Source organism: Rutilus rutilus, assembly GCF_951802725.1.
Source record: "Rutilus rutilus genome assembly, chromosome: 2".
NCBI classification, from domain to species: Eukaryota; Metazoa; Chordata; class Actinopteri; order Cypriniformes; family Leuciscidae; genus Rutilus; species Rutilus rutilus.
This window is the reverse complement of record NC_140210.1, coordinates 60,609,080-60,626,549: the sequence shown is the minus strand read 5'-3', so window position 1 is coordinate 60,626,549 and position 17,470 is coordinate 60,609,080. Positions and strand designations below refer to the sequence as shown.

General features: G+C 38.3%; 3 protein-coding genes across 3 annotated transcripts in view; all 3 read right to left on the bottom strand.

Annotated features, from left to right (window-relative positions):
- Nucleotides 1–4,673: 4,673 nt before the first annotated feature.
- LOC311286544 (uncharacterized protein) lies at nucleotides 4,674–6,158 on the bottom strand (the record flags this gene model as incomplete). Its single annotated transcript, XM_084402749.1, has 4 exons — nucleotides 5,939–6,158; nucleotides 5,737–5,847; nucleotides 5,533–5,601; nucleotides 4,674–5,368 (listed from the first exon to the last, which is right to left on the bottom strand). The coding sequence occupies exons 2-4, from the start codon at nucleotides 5,753–5,755 to the stop codon at nucleotides 4,674–4,676; spliced, it is 783 nt and encodes a 260-aa protein (XP_084258875.1). The 5' UTR covers nucleotides 5,756–5,847; nucleotides 5,939–6,158.
- LOC311286543 (uncharacterized protein) lies at nucleotides 5,910–8,285 on the bottom strand (the record flags this gene model as incomplete). The annotated part of the gene is made up of 5 exons (XM_084402748.1): nucleotides 8,224–8,285; nucleotides 6,796–7,491; nucleotides 6,540–6,611; nucleotides 6,382–6,444; nucleotides 5,910–6,007 (listed from the first exon to the last, which is right to left on the bottom strand). The coding sequence occupies exons 2-5, from the start codon at nucleotides 7,082–7,084 to the stop codon at nucleotides 5,910–5,912; spliced, it is 522 nt and encodes a 173-aa protein (XP_084258874.1). The 5' UTR covers nucleotides 7,085–7,491; nucleotides 8,224–8,285.
- A 6,685-nt stretch (nucleotides 8,286–14,970) lies between these two features.
- The window catches only part of LOC311286541 (NACHT, LRR and PYD domains-containing protein 1 homolog), a gene marked incomplete at its 5' end in the record, with an annotated part of 9,667 nt that continues 7,167 nt past the window's right edge, over nucleotides 14,971–17,470 (bottom strand). Inside the window, one exon of the mRNA XM_084402746.1 lies at nucleotides 14,971–16,408. Coding sequence (XP_084258872.1) covers nucleotides 15,247–16,408 — 1,162 coding nt within the window. The 3' untranslated portion in view covers nucleotides 14,971–15,246. The remainder of the gene's footprint in view (nucleotides 16,409–17,470) is intronic.

The window sequence follows — 17,470 nt, the reverse complement described above, 5'->3', positions numbered from 1 at the left end:
AGTCTATTTCTGAGAAGTAGACAGAGTATACTTTCTTATTTTTAGTTTAAAAGAAGTATACTAATAGCACACTTGAATAAGCTAATTTATCGTAAAGGAGGGTTCAAAGTTAAGACCAAATCTAGCAAGTATTTGATGCAACTGAAACCTTTTTATATAAAAATAAGCAAATGTAAGCAGTTTCAATCTTGAATGTCCCTCAGAGACACTGATGAGTTATAATAAACCCTAATCCAGCACAGAGGGCTTCAGTGAATGTGGTGTTGAGTGTGTGTGAGTGTGTGAGTGTCAGAGACGCTGTAGAATCATATATTATTTCATATATTCTTTTCAGTATATTTAAACCATTTAATATATTGATCAGAAATATATGGAAATATTTTTTCGTTCCATAAGGGACAACAGCTTGTAAGGTAACTGAAATGCATTGGTCTGTGCAGTCTCAATCACTTGGTTTAATTATTTTTTTAAACCTACTTTTTCCTAATTGGTCCTAGAGCAGGAGTTCCCAACTCTGTTCCTTGAGTTCCTCTTTCCTGCAGAGTTTAGCTCCAGCTCTAATTAAACACATGTGAACTCGCTAATCAAGGGCTTTAGGATTACTACTGTAGAAAGTTACAGGCAGGAGAGTTTGATCAAGGTTGGGCCGTTTCTCAATATGCGTTCTCGTCTGTACTTGTGTTCTTGAGGACTTGAAACGTCATCTGTTCCAGTTCAAAGTTCACATCTAGCTAATACAGTTCAAATCCCCAGATGTGTTCTTGCTCCGCCCCTTTTACCCAGAATGCATCGAGAGGAGACTTTTGTGGACTTGAGACAGTCAGCAATCCCAGAATGCATCTAGCTCTATCCAGCAAGCTCCAATAGCGGATGAGAAAACCTGCGTAATTAACGCAGTGGTATTAACTAGCGATTTACTTTTACTTACTCTGTGCCCCATATACTAGTGTTATGCGCTAATCTGTTTTTAGAGATAAAACTCTTTATATTCGATTATCATGAAAACGCATCCCAGGGAACGATCGACTCGGTAACCATGTGTTAATTACCCCTAGGTTCATTTTTCACCGGAATTGTCCTTTAATTTGCAGGGGTCTGGGGACTGTAAATTGTTTGTGAAATTGGTTTTAAGTAGGCTAATAGTACCTTGTTTTGTTTGCATTCTATATAGCCCAGTGGCATTGAAGAGGAAGTGATCAAGGGTGTGGTGATAGGAGTCCTACTGGTTGTGGAAAATGTGATGGAACCTCAGTCAGCGTTCTACAATGACATTGTCCTGGTGATTGAGGAAGAAGTGGTAATGCGTCACCTGAGTGATGTACCTAATGCTTTACTGAACCTGATGGGCCTGGTGTACGCATTAAACCTTGACTACCCAAAGAACTTTTGAAGTGATACAGTGCCTGCTTATTGGTGTTGGATCAGACTCTTGAACTCAAGAGTTCACTCTTTGAAGAGCAAGTTGCTGAGATAAGACAGAAAACAAACAAAATCTTTTCTCCTTCTTGCTACTGTTAAATTTTAAAGTTTAAGAGCATTGTTATTTTAGATCTCATTGTTTAAAGTGTAACGTTGGTATTCTTGATTTTCAAACAGACTGTTTTCTTGTTACCTTGTCCTGCTTGCTCTTTCCTTGGCATGTTTCTACGAGTGGGAATTGAAGACACTGTTTGTAAACAGTTTAATCTGTGAAGTTTTTTAACACAGCTTATTGTGAATTCTTCATGTACACTTGTTCCTGCAATGAAAATATCTGATAATGACAAGGAGAGTTATTTGTACTATTTTGGCTCTAAGATGGGTCTGTGCATAGAGAAGTTTGCACTTGTTTGTGTGAGCTGTATATATGTGAGGGTTTTTCTTGTGGTGTTTTTTTTTATCTTTGCAAGATAATTCTTTGTGTCTGTGTCTTTTGGGTGCAATGCATCTGTTTAAAAACAATAAATGCTGAGAGTTTCAATTTTGCAGTTGTTGATTTCATTAAAAATCTGGTTCCAGATAGATATCTAGAACTTCTTTTTAAAGCAAGCAATGAAGTCCAGTAAACTCAAATAGTTAAGTTATGATGTTGAGGAAAAATGTCTATTTTATGTCAATTAGACTTGGTTAATGGTTGTGAAAACATGAAAAATTAAGTTCAACCAATATGTTTCTCAGTTGACTTAACTAAAAATTATAAATGCTTATTAATTGATACAGTAAGTTGGCTCAATTTACTGCAAGTTATTTTAACAAATACATACAAGTTGAGTAAACTTAAATCCTAATGTTGGCTAAACTTAACTGAGTCAGTGCAACAAGATGACTTGACTAAGTCAAGTTGTGTCAACAAATCATTTTTTACAGTGTATGTACTCCCCTTTATACCCCTCTACTACTATATTTAAGGCAATGGCTACAAAATAAAAGATAATAAATCTATAATCTATGAAAATATGTATTCAAAAGTTCTATTCACATACATATATTACACATACACAGCAATATTTACACACTACAAGTTATTCCATATAAGCTCAAGTTATTGTTAACACTAGGCTATGTTTTATTATAGGCCTACCTCTGGAATTTAATTTCTTTACACATCTTTTTAAAATGTAATATGTTTGCACATTGCTTTAACTCATTATTTAGTTTATTCCACAAATTGACACCACTAACAGAACCTTTTCAGTTCAAAAACTGATAGTCTTAAAATTTGACATATCCACCTTGACTCAATGACTTGAATGAGTTAATCATTAAATAATTAAACGAGATTTAAATTTATTTCCTCAATGTTTATTGTAGAATTCTTTACATTTATAAAATATGTCAAATTATTAATAAATCGTTAATATAAAATGATCCCTATTTTCAGGATGCTCACCCATGGCACCTATAATGCATTGCGGCATGAATTAAGTAAACTCAATTTGCTTTAATTATGCTTTTATATTGTGCCATATAGCAGTAAATTGCAATTGTCTTCTAGTGAATCGTGAAACCGCTGCCAGTAGGCTACTGAAATATAGGCCCTTTAACACAAACATTTTAACAGGCCTGGGACACCGCAGAGCAAATCGTTCTCAAGATTTTTCAATAGGCCTACAAGTAAAGAAAATAGAGGTGGACTATAACAATCAGAAGTAAAACATGTCAAAACTCACGGAAAAATACGAGATATTCTCCATTTATTTTAACCGGTGGATATCACAGCGGGTCTCGGCGCGTGTGTGCCCATGTTATCATTATATCCTCCTGAGACCCAGCAATGGAGGTTTCCTTTGTAGAGGACATTTGTTTTTTGATTTTCAGAGAGACAAAATGTTCGGAGTTAAGAAAAAAAAAAATGTTTTGGTTTTGTTTACATTTTCACATTTACGGATTCCTGGTCACTACAGGAGATACAATTAAATGCGTTTCTACTCCAAATAATATATATGTAGGCTATATATGACATTTACAAAACTTTTTTTTTTTTGTTATGGGTCTCAGGAGGATATTGGATTAGGTCTTAAACTGACAGCCTTTCAGACCTGCTGCTGTTGGTCATTAACGTTAATCAAACAACCAAAGACAAATAAAAAAATCACTTAGCCTACTGCTCTTGACTAAATAACTTTTATAGCTTTTTGTAAACGAGGATTGATCTATATTTAATTTATACAGCAAAGAGTATGCAGTTACATTTATTTTACATTTGATTATTCAATTTCTTTACCAGAACACTACCTAATACTTACTGTGACCAGTTCAAAACAATAAAAAAAGGAGGAAAAAGTCATTTCAGGGCTAGGCCATGCCAAAATAAAACAAACACTACAGAAACTAAATATCATACCGGACCAAATAAAGCAAAAGGAAATACAAGACCTTCTCCTTAACTAACTTTTAATATATCAAAAATAAATTCCAACAATTCCAATTGTTCATGACTCAGGCAGTTTGTCCTTAGGTTAAATCTGACCACTAAAAGTAAGAAAAATGAGGGAGAAAAAAAAAAAACATTATCAATGACTCAAACTTCACAGAATTCAAAATCAAAAGCTATGAAAACACAATTTCAACAGCTTCCGCGCTTCCTTTCCTCTGTTTCCTCCTCCACTGATGGCACGTCCAGGGCAGAATAACCTGTGAGAGACGGGGGAAAATGGGCCTCGCAACTCACCGGCTTACGCAGTCACAACAAAAGGGTTAAATATATCTCTGTATATCTGGGTGTCTGCATTGTCCACAAAACATTCCTAAAAAACAGAGCAATCAAAGAAAAAGAAACAAAATGAAATCAAAATCTACTTTTCTGACCTGCCCTGCTTCTAGAGGTCTCTGTGTTTGCTGTTAATCTCACCTGTTGCTTCAGCCCTAGCTGGCTCTCCCACAGCAGTCCTCCTCCTCCTCTCCTACATCTCTCTCTACACTCTCTACATCTCTTCCTGACCCTCTCTTGCTGCTTCAGCTGCCACAGCAGCGCTGACTGAAGCCTGGAAATATTCTAAATAAATTAAAGGTCATGTTGCAGGTTAGAGGACCCAGTGAGCCAATGTATAGACAAATATTGTAGGAACTAGATTTAAATATAAACATATACTTATAAAAACGCTATTTAGGCTTCTGGAGTCGTTTTTGTGAGTACGATTTAACTTCCGCATTTGAAAACCGCCGAACCGGAAGTGACGTAACATGAGGGAGCATCAAAAAAGCAACAAAACAGCATCCCTGACGCTTTCTATGGCATGCAGGTATGCCAGGTGAGCTCGCTCATACTTGAGGTGCATGAGCTCATTCACCTGGTTTGCCATATCGGTTGGTGACTTGTCAGTGCGTCTCAGCTCATCCATCACAGTCTTGCAGATGGCCTTCTTGTAGGTCAGGAATGCGGACAGAAGGTTGGTAAACCGCTTAGGCAGCTTCTCACGCCATCGTGGATTGTCAGCAAACCAGTTCCTCCGACAGGCCTTGCAGCAGAGACGTGAGGACAAGATGTAATACTGGCCACTGGTGCCAACAATCACTCGGGGCCTGCCCACACCTGCAGAGACCACCTGTGGATGTGGACATCCATGCAGACATGGGAGGAGGTAATTGTTCCTCAACCTGACCATGATGTGACTCTCGGGCTTCCAGATGAAAAATGGGTGGAGCTGGAAGAAGTTGGGAGATGGGAGCGCAGTCACCGTATCGACAAGCTCAGGTTGTGGAGGAAGACGCCACAGTGAAATTGTGTTCCCTGGGTTACGCACTGAGCGAGACCCAGGCCACAGCCCGAGATCCTGAAGCTCTATCCTCATCCACAGCTTCTGGTGTTGAGAACAGCTCCAGTTACTCATGTCGTGGTCATGCCCAGGCAAGAGAACAGGAACAGGAATGGGTGGCTGAGCTGAGGGAACTAGGGTTTAAAAAGAAAAATGGATAGGGCAAAAAGAATGTAATGCAACTCATTATTATTATAGATTGCAGTGTGAAAAACAAAATGATTAAAGCAGAGTTAAAACATCTTAGTGTCGGGAGTTCACAAAATGGAAGGGTTGTCTACATGCTGTTCATTCTTACCATCTTCGCCACTATCCTCAAAGGCAAGCGCTTTGCGTGCAGATGTGTCAGCAGCACTTGTCCGGGGTCCTAAAAAGAAGTGCAGTCTTTATGTTTGGCATTTGTACAGGCTATTAGCGTCATGATGTGACGAACAAATTTTGGTTGTGTTTGTGAAAATTATGTGTAATTGAGTATCAGTCCTACACTAAAATGGAAACATACCTAGAGTTGACTCAGGCATCTCTGCTGTTGTCTGCAGCTGCTTTACAAGGAATGTCAGCTCTGCCGGAAGGGGCACAGGGGTTTTCCTCTTCAGGCCTGGAGAGGCTGGAGCTACATGAACGTAAATATACCAATTATTATTTTTATGTAACCAAAATTAACTTAACATTTGACTACATGAACTTGATTACAGTGTTTTTACCATCAACTGGTGATGCTTGCAGTTCAGCAGTTGTATCAGGATTTGGTTTGGACAGTGCCTCAGATAAAACTATAACAGACAAAAATCATCAGTCATTTTAGAATTCACAATATATGCAAGTGTTGGTGTTAGTAAGAACTCAATGAACAAGCATGCAGTCAAGTGTTAGTACCCAACGCTAATTTATTTGTTTTTAATACATCATGAATGGAAAGCAAAAAGTGCATATTTACCCTCGTTGTGGTTGGAATCAGTTCATCCTGGTAGGATCAATTCATAGTCCTTAGGACAGTTAGTATAACGAACCATATTGTTAGAGGAACATGGCCGGAACATGGCCAGAACACAAACAATATAAAAAGTTGAGTGAAGGTTCAGTTTTGGAGGGCATTTCATCATGTAAAAGAATCGTACTCCAGCCCTGAAACCTTTTATTTAAACACCTTTCTTTGCTCCTGGTGACACTCTGGGTATGACAGCTGCTGCTACTGCTGCTGGTACAGCAACTGGTTACACACAAACACAGAGAAATAAAAGTGGAAGACAGCAGATACAAAATAGACCATAGGTATACATATAACACATATAACAGTGTACTTACAGCTCTGCGCTTGTAGCTTAGAAGGTGAGATGCCCAACATCGCCCTCTCCAGCTCTTCATCGTCATCCATCACTGTGGCACAGACAAGAATTTGTTTTCCAAATTTAGGATGAATTATAAGCATTTTTCACATGTACATTTATATTTTTAATTTTGGATGTATACAGGAAATATTTTAAAGTCTATTTCTGGTCATACATGAATAGTAATTTTAATCTAAAAAAATGTGAACAGAAATGTTAATAGGATAACCTACCCAGGAGTTTAGCTGGGGCGCTTGAGGCAAGCTCAGCAGATGTTGAAGCAGTGGCAGATTCCTGCCTCTTCCTCAGGTACTGCTGCAACTTGCACATGCGTGTCCCTGGGACGCAGCTCTTCCCCAAGATGAAGTCAGCATAGCCATCAGCTCTGCCATCCCATATCTCCTTCCAGGGCCCAGGAACCAAAGCCAACCAGCTGGTCATCTTCCGACGAGGCTGCCGCAACACCCACTCCACTGGCCTCATAGGCAAGAAGAGACTGGATCTCTCCAAAACTAAGCGCATAATTTACAAATGACTGTAGGCTGTCCTTGCCATGCCCCTCAGACATACAGATGCCTGATGCCTCCTCCTTCCGGAGGTTCTTGATTAGATACATAGTGTACCCTACATCATTCTCTAAAAGCCACCTGAAAGACTTCCATTTATATTTCCCAAACTGCAGGATGTAGTCTCCCAGCACCTCCGTCCTGTCTGAGGCATCCCCTCCTCTCTGACGGACCACAACCAGAGCATTCTGCTGCACAAGGTCCTCCCTCATGGCCACAGACTTGTCCTGCTGAGTGGGGTCGTCCTTAATCCGCCTAGCTTCTTTAGACGGCTCCTGGAGGAGAAATCCGAGTAGTCCCTTGCGGAACACAACACATATTCTCCCTGGGAAGAACATCATTTTCTTCTGCATCTTGATCTACCTTGAAAGAATAATATAATTTTAGGTTTAATTTACACATTTCTCAATACTTAAGTCACTTTTGCAAAACTCTTCACACTGAGCACAACAGAAATCTATGTGGGCTCAACTGTGGATCATTTAAAATTACAAATATTGAGAAATGGATCACACAAGGGCTTGTTCAATCTTTGATCTCTGAACTTCAGTCCCATACTGTAGTTCAAAAGGTCAAGAAGGCAATACCTTTTCATACATTAAAAAATATATATATTTTAATGTTTTTAATGACATTCAAAAAATTATTAATGGTTCAGTCTGAGATGGTAATAACTTGGTAGTCAAGATTTTGGTTAGTAGTCAGACAGACAGTAGGCCTAACTGTAGGCGAATAATCAACACATTAAATGTATGCTATATATAGCATTTGACATCACAATAGGAAAACCATTCACATAAATCTAAAAAAAACTATCATGTTTATTCATTATTTAGCTCGTATTCAACACCATATAAAACGAGCGATGCTGAGGTAACCCATCAACACAACATTGTCAGAAAAGGACAGACAAGATTATTTAACGTCATGACAGGAAAACTATACACATGAATAATTAAAACGATCATGTTAATTAATTATTCGGCACTTCATTTCATAACACGTCATCTCTTTACCAAGCAACCGATATACAGTACCAATATGACTGTACATTAAAACTTTAGTTTTAAATTATTGTCAAACAACGTATCTTACCTTTGATAAATGAAAAAGAAGTCTGAATGATGGTAGTGAGTCGATGTCTCCACAGAAGTTTGTCTAGAATGATAATAGTGAGTCGATGTCTCCACAGAAGTTTGTCTAGAATGATAATAGTGAGTCGATGTCTCCACAGAAGTTTGTCTAGAATGATAATAGTGAGTCGATGTCTCCACAGAAGTTTGTCTAGAATGATGATAGTGAGTCGATGTCTCCACAGAAGTTTTCAAAACATTGAGCGTCTGTAAAAACTCGGAACAGCGCCAAAAGTCGTAGTGGACAAAAATATATTACATCCGTAGTGTTTTAGCACTACCATTGAGAATGAATGGGAAACGGTTTAGGGCCGTTTAGCTAAACAATTCTCGGGTCCGCCTGTATGTAATATGCTAAACCCTTTGCTTCATCAGTAAAATCAGACAGTGATGCTGATGAAGTAGAATTACCTGAAGAAGAATGCAAAGGCTTCAGAAGCGAAGATCCTCAACATGATGAACGAGGTCAACAAAATCAAGAGATCCGCAGGTGAGAGATACCACAAAACATTATCACACTAAAGTTTACATATTTACCTAGCAGATATAAAGTATAAACACAGCAAAAACAGCAGGATTTCAAGAACAACAGATATAATCACACCACATTATTAACTGCCGTGCTCATATTTCTAATATTTCTGAAGCTGCACTGGTGTGTTTTTCTGTCATGTCCTGTAGAAACAGCATGCACTGCTGGAGAAATAACGCAGGTTCAGGTTTACAGCGACATGTTTCCGTTTGCCTACGACGTGACGCAGTTTAACGCGTGTTTGAGCGTCCAAACTGTGAAGGACAACCTGGAGGCCATCACTGATAGAGTTCACGACAGGAGCTTCTAGTTACCAACATTCTTTAAAATATCTTATTTTGTGTTCAACAACACACACAGGTTTGGAACAATATGGCACTTTATCATCGCTTGCATGTAGTGCCACCAACAAATCCAACAGACCATCACCATCAAAGTCTGATACTGTGTTCACAAGAAGCTCAGAGTTTTCTCCTCACAAACACAGCAGCTATCTGGCAAATCTAAAGTTTATTGTCCAATTTCATAGAGAACTCTGTTATTTTGATAAACCCGCCCACCGTGATGTCGACTGGTTGAGGTCCGTCCTCTCCTTGTGTCCTTCCCAAAGCCCAACTTCTGTGTTCTGGTGCCTGACAAACTCAACACCATTGAAGAGAGTCAGCAGTTCTAGTCAGCCGGGTCAAGACACGTGCCAATTTTAAAGCTTATCCGACAGAAACCCTATCATCATCTTTACTCCTGCCAGATTTAGGCTGGACGGGATGAATTTGGCAGAGGGTGCAAACTGTAGTGAGGTGCTCACAAATGATCAAAAATGTACTAAAGAGAGACTCACAAATGTAAGAATAAAGAAAAAAGGAATTGCCAGAATAAACAGAGAGTTCATCATAAAGTTATTCAACTGTAATAATGACAAGGAATTTGAGGAGCTGAGTAAGAAAGATCCGTTCACCACAGATGGAAAGCTTGACACAATACTAGTCAATGCTATTAGAGAAGCAAGAGAATATAGAAAGTTTGTTTATGATTTAATGAAAAGCTACCTAAAAATAATAACATTTAAAATTGTGTAGTATGCCGTGGCCCTTACTCTGATTGGAAAATTATTGGATGCAAAGTACACACAAGTGCTGATTTGTTGATCAATTATACAGTCCAATCATGCGACTTTAACTCTGAACTCTTTCCCCGTCAGCATCTTTTTAAAATGTCACCCGAGTTTTTGATCATTTTTGTTTCTGCTGCTTCTTCACATGTGTTTTGATCAGGAGCTTCTATACTCTTTCAGAAGATGTGTTATAGCACCTACCACTGTCAATGGCGGGGAAGCATTTTCTCGCAAATTACAGAAATTTCCATCAATGCAAACATGTCACAATTTATTAATTTTACTTGTTTTTAGATTGTGAATCTGAATCAGGAACAGCCACAATAATTAGGCCCTGTTTTATGTAAATTATATGCGCATAGTATACAAATAAAGCTGAATTTAGTTGCTGAATGACATTTTTTTGAATAGCGTGTAGCCTATGTTGTGCCTGATGCATGAAATAAATCATAAATAACAAATAAATGACAATAAAATGCGTAATTATTAAAGTGGCATCTAATAATGTTTATTTTTGATCTGCTGATTAATAATAATACAAAAATACATTCTGAATTATATTTACTTTTTTACATTTATTTCCGAAGTGTTTTTAGTTGTTTGTTGACCAGAAAAAGAAATGGGCTGAATTATGGGCCCCACATGGGTCTGTCCAAGGGCTCCACATTTGGCCTCATCAGCGTCACCCATATAGATCTCATGTAGAATATGATCTCAAATGGGCAACATGAATCCGACCCCATAGAGGTCCCGTTTTGTGCAGCCCATCTGAGTTAGGGGTGAATTCAAGGTGATTGGGCCACTTTTTGCTATTGAGATAAAAAAAGTCCCAATTAACCTGAATGCATCCCTATACCAAGGCTCATTGTGGTTTTGTGCTTGTGTACTGAATTGCTGACTGCATCTGTTGGATGCAAATAGCTACGCTTCGTAGCATCATTAGAGAAACAACGGTGTATGGCAGCTGTCTTTCTAGCAAGTAATTCATGAAGGAACAGCAAAGCTCATCAGAAGATAGATCATCATGTGATGGAGGTTTGGTAAGCATATTTATTGTGTTAAATAATGCCTTTGGTCTGATGCTTGATTTGTTTATTGTGGCAGAGACCCAACTGGAACGAGCCAAGTTCAAAGCAGATGTGTATTTTTTGAGATGTTCAATAAAAGCTAAATAGTGAGGCCAGTTTTTCTGTTAAGACGCTCCAGCCGTCTACCAGTAGCCTGTAGGATAAGAAGCTCAGAGTAGTGCCAAGGAGAAGAGTGAGTGGAAGGGATGCTTCTGGTCTTAACAGGAGGAGTGATAGTTAGATAATATCAGGGAGAGAGAAGAGATATCAAAGATTTAAATGAACAATGGAGATATAAAATCAACTTTGAGAGTGCAATAGTTTATTACAGTCATTGAAGATGTTTCATGCATAGACAAGCTTAGGCTAAAACCAATGAATTTATGATCAGAAATAGCTGTGTCAGAAAAAGAGATATCAATCCCTCATTTACAAATCAAATCAAGGATATGACCATGCGTATGAGTAGGAAAATTCAAGTAAAATTAAAGCATTTAAAAAACAGACAGTAATTGATTAGTGTTAGAGCAAACAGCATTCAACACGGAGAACGGGAAAAGACAATGAACAGCCAAGAGTCAAGTGCTCACATAGTTCAGAAAAAAAAAAAAAAAGTTGGACAAGGCCTTAGGAGGACGATAAAGCAAGATGATTAAAAGAGTGTCAGCCTTCAATACCATATATTCAATTGCATTGGTGTCATGAAAATCATGTTGAGTGCGTCAGAGGTTATCTCGATAGATGACAGCGAGACCCCCCCCTTTACTGTGCAGTCGAGGCCTAGACAGATCCTTATATATTTCTCGTGTAAGTAGATCTGACTGTAGAAAATCAGCAGAAACTTGACAAGTTTCAGTGAGAAGAAAAATATCAAGCTTATTGTCAATGATAATTTCATTGAGATAAGGGGCTTGTCTGAGATTGACTGACAGTTCAAAAGAACAACATTCAAATTGAACAATGAGGAATATGAGGTATATTGCTGACCGCTACCAATTGTATCTAACACAATTAATTCAATTGAGGAACTGACAGAACATGAGGAGCATAATAAAAAACTACTGTAAAATTACTGTAACTCTAAAAGGACTTTCCTCAGTGTTTTGCTCAAGGGCTTAAATGGACCACCTAAAAAAATCATGTGATTGATACCTAAAATATACACTGCAGGTACAGGTTATCAGTATAACCAGGAGCCTCAGCAAACTTCTAAATGGGGTCTAGAAACTCACAGGTATCGCACACTGGACGCGTCACTTTCAGTTCACAACAGAAGTCCAAAACAGTTAAATTTAATCACCAAATGAGAATGAACGAAGTGGCGTAGATGAGTTTGAAGTTCGGTGTTTAAAAAAACAGAAGCTAACAGAAAGAGAAAGTGTGATCTATTTTATTATAGCTCTCTATACAAACATAGGCTACTTTATTTAAAAAGGGACAGCTCTGCCGGTATGTGTACACTCATAGAAGACAATGAGTTTGAAGATGTGGCGTTGCTCTTCTTGTCCGGTGTGCGACGGTGTTCAGTCAAACCCTGTCAGAAGGCGGTCGCACACCGGACAAGGGAGTCACACAGCTAGGGCAACTCACAGGTATCACACACAAGATGCGTCGCGTTCAGTTCAAGACTGAAGAATCTAATCACAAAACAAGTTCATTTCAACAAGTTGTGTCGATAAGTTCGGTGTTTAAATAAAACAGAACAAACGGAGATAGCTCAATCAAGGCCTATATTATTATCTCTCTAAATGAAGCATAACTTCACTCAAGCCACAGAAAGACAAATGTTTTGCTAAAAGAATGCTCACTTTGGCGCATTTCACAACCTAGTGGGCAGGTATTTCCTTAGCATGGCGTGGTGGGTATTGTGTTCCCCATACTGTAAACACCAAGACACAGCATCAAAGTTCCACTTCGAAAGTAAACATCTTGCATCTCGTTACCACTCTTCAGGGCATGCTTGCCCATCTCCTTCAAACAAAAGAGTTGATGATGTGCAACTTAAGTGCCCTAGTATGTGCATGGGTGCTCTGTGTGTTATATCAAGAACTGCTGTCTGCCAATAGATTGGTGTGTGTTTACACTTGCTCAGATTCTGGTCATTCCAAGAGTGTTCCCTATATAGTCAAATCCAAAACTCATCAAAAGACCCAAGATGTTTCTTGTTTATATAATCACTGCAACTATACGATCACTGCCAGTAATCCTGCTAAAATTTACTTAGATGTCAAATATTGTTTGATTATACAACTGTAAAATACCTAAGTTTATCCAGCTGACAGTTTGAAGGGCAGTTTGAATCCAGCTGACTCTTCAGTCCATCAGAGAGCAACTTCACCACGGAATCATGCAGGTCATTGCATCTCAGGTGCAGATCTCCGAGGAAGCAGTGTGCAGACTATAAGCTGAGGACATAGTTGGACAATGCTGACTAGTGAGATTAGAGTGACCAAAACTGAAAGAAATGAAATACAGCACAAAACTGTAAACAACTGACACATCTGAGGATACTTGTTACAGTGTGGGGCTAAATTACATGTTGGCGAGAGCTTAAAAAAATGTGTGTGCATATGTTTGTGCTGAAGAAACTAGAAGAACTGTAAGAGAGGGCTACTCTCTGAGAAAACAAAGGAAATTAACAATAGAGGGTGCGTTAAAGTTAAGGAATTTATAGCAGAGGTAATGATGGTCTAATGAAATCCAAATTTTGGATTCAGAACCCTTAAAAAAACATAAAAATAAAATAAAACATTAGCCAATTCACTTATATAGCTATGCAAATTTAAAGTGTCATTTTAAAGCCTGGTACAGTAAAAGTGGTTTAGAATAATTCATAGTGTTAAACCAGTACCTCTAGTACGAAGCCCAAATTTGCCCCCAAAAAAGCCCAATTTTGAACAAAACGGGCATTTTGGGGATAGTTCGTCCAAAAATGAAAATTTGCCCATGATTTACTGAAGCCATCCTAGGTACAGTATATGTGACATTCTTCTTTCAGACGAATACAAACAGAGTTATATTAAAAACTGTCCTGGCTCTTCCAAGCTTTATAATGGGAGTAAATGGATGTATGTCTTTGGAAGTCCATCAAAGGACATCCATCCATGATAAAAGTGCTCGATGCACCTCTGGGGGTTAATAAAGGCCTTCTGAAGTGAAGCGATGCGTTAATATTAGAAAAATATCAATTTTTAAAACTTTATCAACTTAAATAACTAGCTCAAGCTGAAACTAGTTCAAACAAACAGGGCTGGGCAACAGCGTTCATTACGTTGTGCGTCAAGGTCAAGTGTTACTCGTGGCGTAAGTCGTCTGCCGGAAGCTAGTTATTGTAGTCTATAATGTTTTAAATATAGATATTTTTCTTACAGAAACACATCGATTTACTTCAGAAGGCCTTTATTAACCCCCGGAGCCGCGTCAAGCTCTTTTATCATGAATGGATGCGCTTTGATGGACAAACAGCCATTCACTCCCATTATCATTTATTACAACTTTTTATTATTTTGGGAACATGTACACAAGAAGAAATGGTCAGGATCCAAGCCAAATGTTACTTATTTTCTCCAGGGGACCAAGGATTATTGCACCAGTCCGGAGAACATTGTGAATAAGAAAGACTTTATGAATATACAGTTTTTTGATTGATAAATGTGTACACTCTGATGTTTTTTTTTAATGTATTAATATGTAAATTTTGTAAACTATATTGTATACTACTCAAGTTAGTTAAAAAAAGAGGATGGAGACACGTGTCAGTGTTAACTGAACATCTAGTGGGCACGTCATCATCACATTCTCGAGTAACGCAACACGTGTTAAAGGGACAGTTCACCCAAAATTAACATTCTGTCATCATTTACACCCTCATGATGTTTCAAACCTGTATGACTTTCTTTCTTCTGTGGAATATAAAATAAAAATATATTTTGCTATCTTTGATATCAACTGTAGTCACTGTCACTATGGGTGAACGAATATACATGCCATTTCTTGAGATTAAAACAGTCGTGAATTTTTATTGTAACATCAGCATACAGACATAATGCTTTCAATGATGGAAAAAAATTAAAATAAAATAAAATAAAAAACACATTTATCAGATTTCTTTGTAATGTTAGTATGAATTAATATTTTGTAAGATAGTCAAAGCTGCTATGTATATTTGGTTAAAGCAATATTTTTCCTAAATCATCACTAGAAAAGTCTTCAGTTTATGTTCAGCGGTTTTACACACACACAGCTTGAGCTCACGGTGTAGAATCAGACCAATGATCAAAAGTGGTAAAGCTTCTCTTCCTGAAGAATCGTGATGAAGTCAGCTTTCGCAGCGTCACCGTGTTTGTGTATGATGGCACAGATCTTTCTCATGCTCTCCTGACTGGTTAAACTTTCATGTGTGATTTCTGAATGTTGTTCCTCATGAATTAGTTCTTGCTGACGCAGTTTATCTGCAAGTATCTTGGCATTTGTAACCCTCTGAATGAGATCTGACCGATGATTTTTAAAATATATTGCTTTATCTACATCAGTAGTCAGACGCGGCTCGTCTCTCTTAGAATGAATCAGATCAAGATCATCTTTCTCAATTGTTGCATCCCAGATCTCCTCCTTATCCTCTTCTCTGATAAGAGTCATTTGAAGATCATTCTCCAGACGAGTCTTGACCCTGAAGTAGTTTGGGGGAGTTTCTCTTCTGAGTGTGATCCCTTCTTTGGGATGGATAGTGGAGGCACCAGGAACATCAAGAGTGTGTGGCGTGTTCATCCGAAATGGCCTGTCAGGTCTGGGATACGGTATTGGGTAACTTGACTTTTCTTTCTTCTCAACTTTTTCTTCTGCATGATCATCAACTGGAAACAAGTAGAGATGTAGAATGAGAGGATCTTTAGAACGCATGTAGAGAAGAAGATCGCAGTGTTCGTACCATCCCATTATCCAACTTATAATTAAAGTTGTAATAGAGAAGGATGGTTGGACAATCTTAGCATGGAATCGGGTCAACTGCACAGGTTCTGTGGTTATTCCCTCGTCTTTTACGGTGAGGACTTTCACAGCATCTTTGAGAGAGGGGTCAGACTCTCCTAAACAGGCGTAATGGGGCAGATGAACTTCCTCCAGTTTCCCTGAGATCACCGTCACGTCAATCACTGGACCGATCCGGTTGCACTGCAGCCTCTCCAGCTCTGCGTTGAGGAAGAGTCCGTCTACGGTACGGTACTGAAGGGTGACGACACAGTCACAGACCCATCGCATTCTGGTCCTGACACACTCGTAACGGCCTGGGTCAGTGCTGACCCTGAACTTTGACCCTCCTTCATCTGTACAAGCCGACGGCTCAATCTGAAGCCACTGATCAGAATCAGCTATATGGACACAAGACTGACAGTTCAGCAGCGGGTGAATATCGAGCCCAGAAGGTTTGGGCTGAGAGAACCTGTGAAGAACCAGAAGAAGGCAGAAGCAAAGAGTCAGCTGCTTTTATTCATCTCAGTTAATGTTATTTTCAATGTTTATTAATACATTATTAAAATCAAAAGTTGTATCTGTCAATATTATTTAATGGACCTGAACTAACATGAACTAACAATGAACAGCTGACTAACTAACGTTAACAAATACAGTTAATGCATTAACGAATGTTAACTAATGGGACCTTATTGTAAAGTATTACCAACAATTCAAAACCAACAACATACAAACAGTTTACTATAAAAACTATTTGACAGGCAGTTTGACAGAGAGAAAATATAAAGCTAGTATATAATGCTGCGACTGACACCTGTGATGTCACTCACTAATAACACACAATCTAATATAACAAACACATATATACTATAATGAGAGTTTAATTCACACATAATTGTCCAGTTATGTTTATGTTTAACTAGCCAACATGAACTCTATATTCTCCATCAATAAGCTCAAGCTGAATAATGTGTCCAGTCTTCTATAAATCAGTGTTTTTAACTGTGGATATTTTCACAGAGGTGGACAGATAAAGACCATCAGCAGTCTGGGGTGGACAGAAATGTGCATTATCAAACATAATAAATGAGTTTGACTATAAAGAACTGGACTGTTTTACTGCGCACAACACAACTGTCTACAGTTAATTGTGCTTGATTGTAATTGAGGGAGTGCTGGAATAGATCAAGTAATACTGAGTGAATTTGACTATTTCTGTCTTATTCCTCGTCTGCAGGAATATTAATAGAAAAGAAGATCACACTACAGCTAGAAAATTACAGACAATTAATAGCAAATTACAGTTTAGAGATCGTGTGTGATCAGGAGCTTTAGAGAAATACCAGTAAATCAGTCTTAAGCCCTATTCACAGAGACCTCACAACTCTGAAACTGAAGGAGAAATAGATTTAGCTCTAAACTAACTAAAATGAAGAATAATGTGTTTATAGTCTCTGCACAGGAGAGACTCTGTGTTGCTTCAAAACAAAGGAAAATATGTATTTATTGGTACTGGCCAAAACATGTTGGG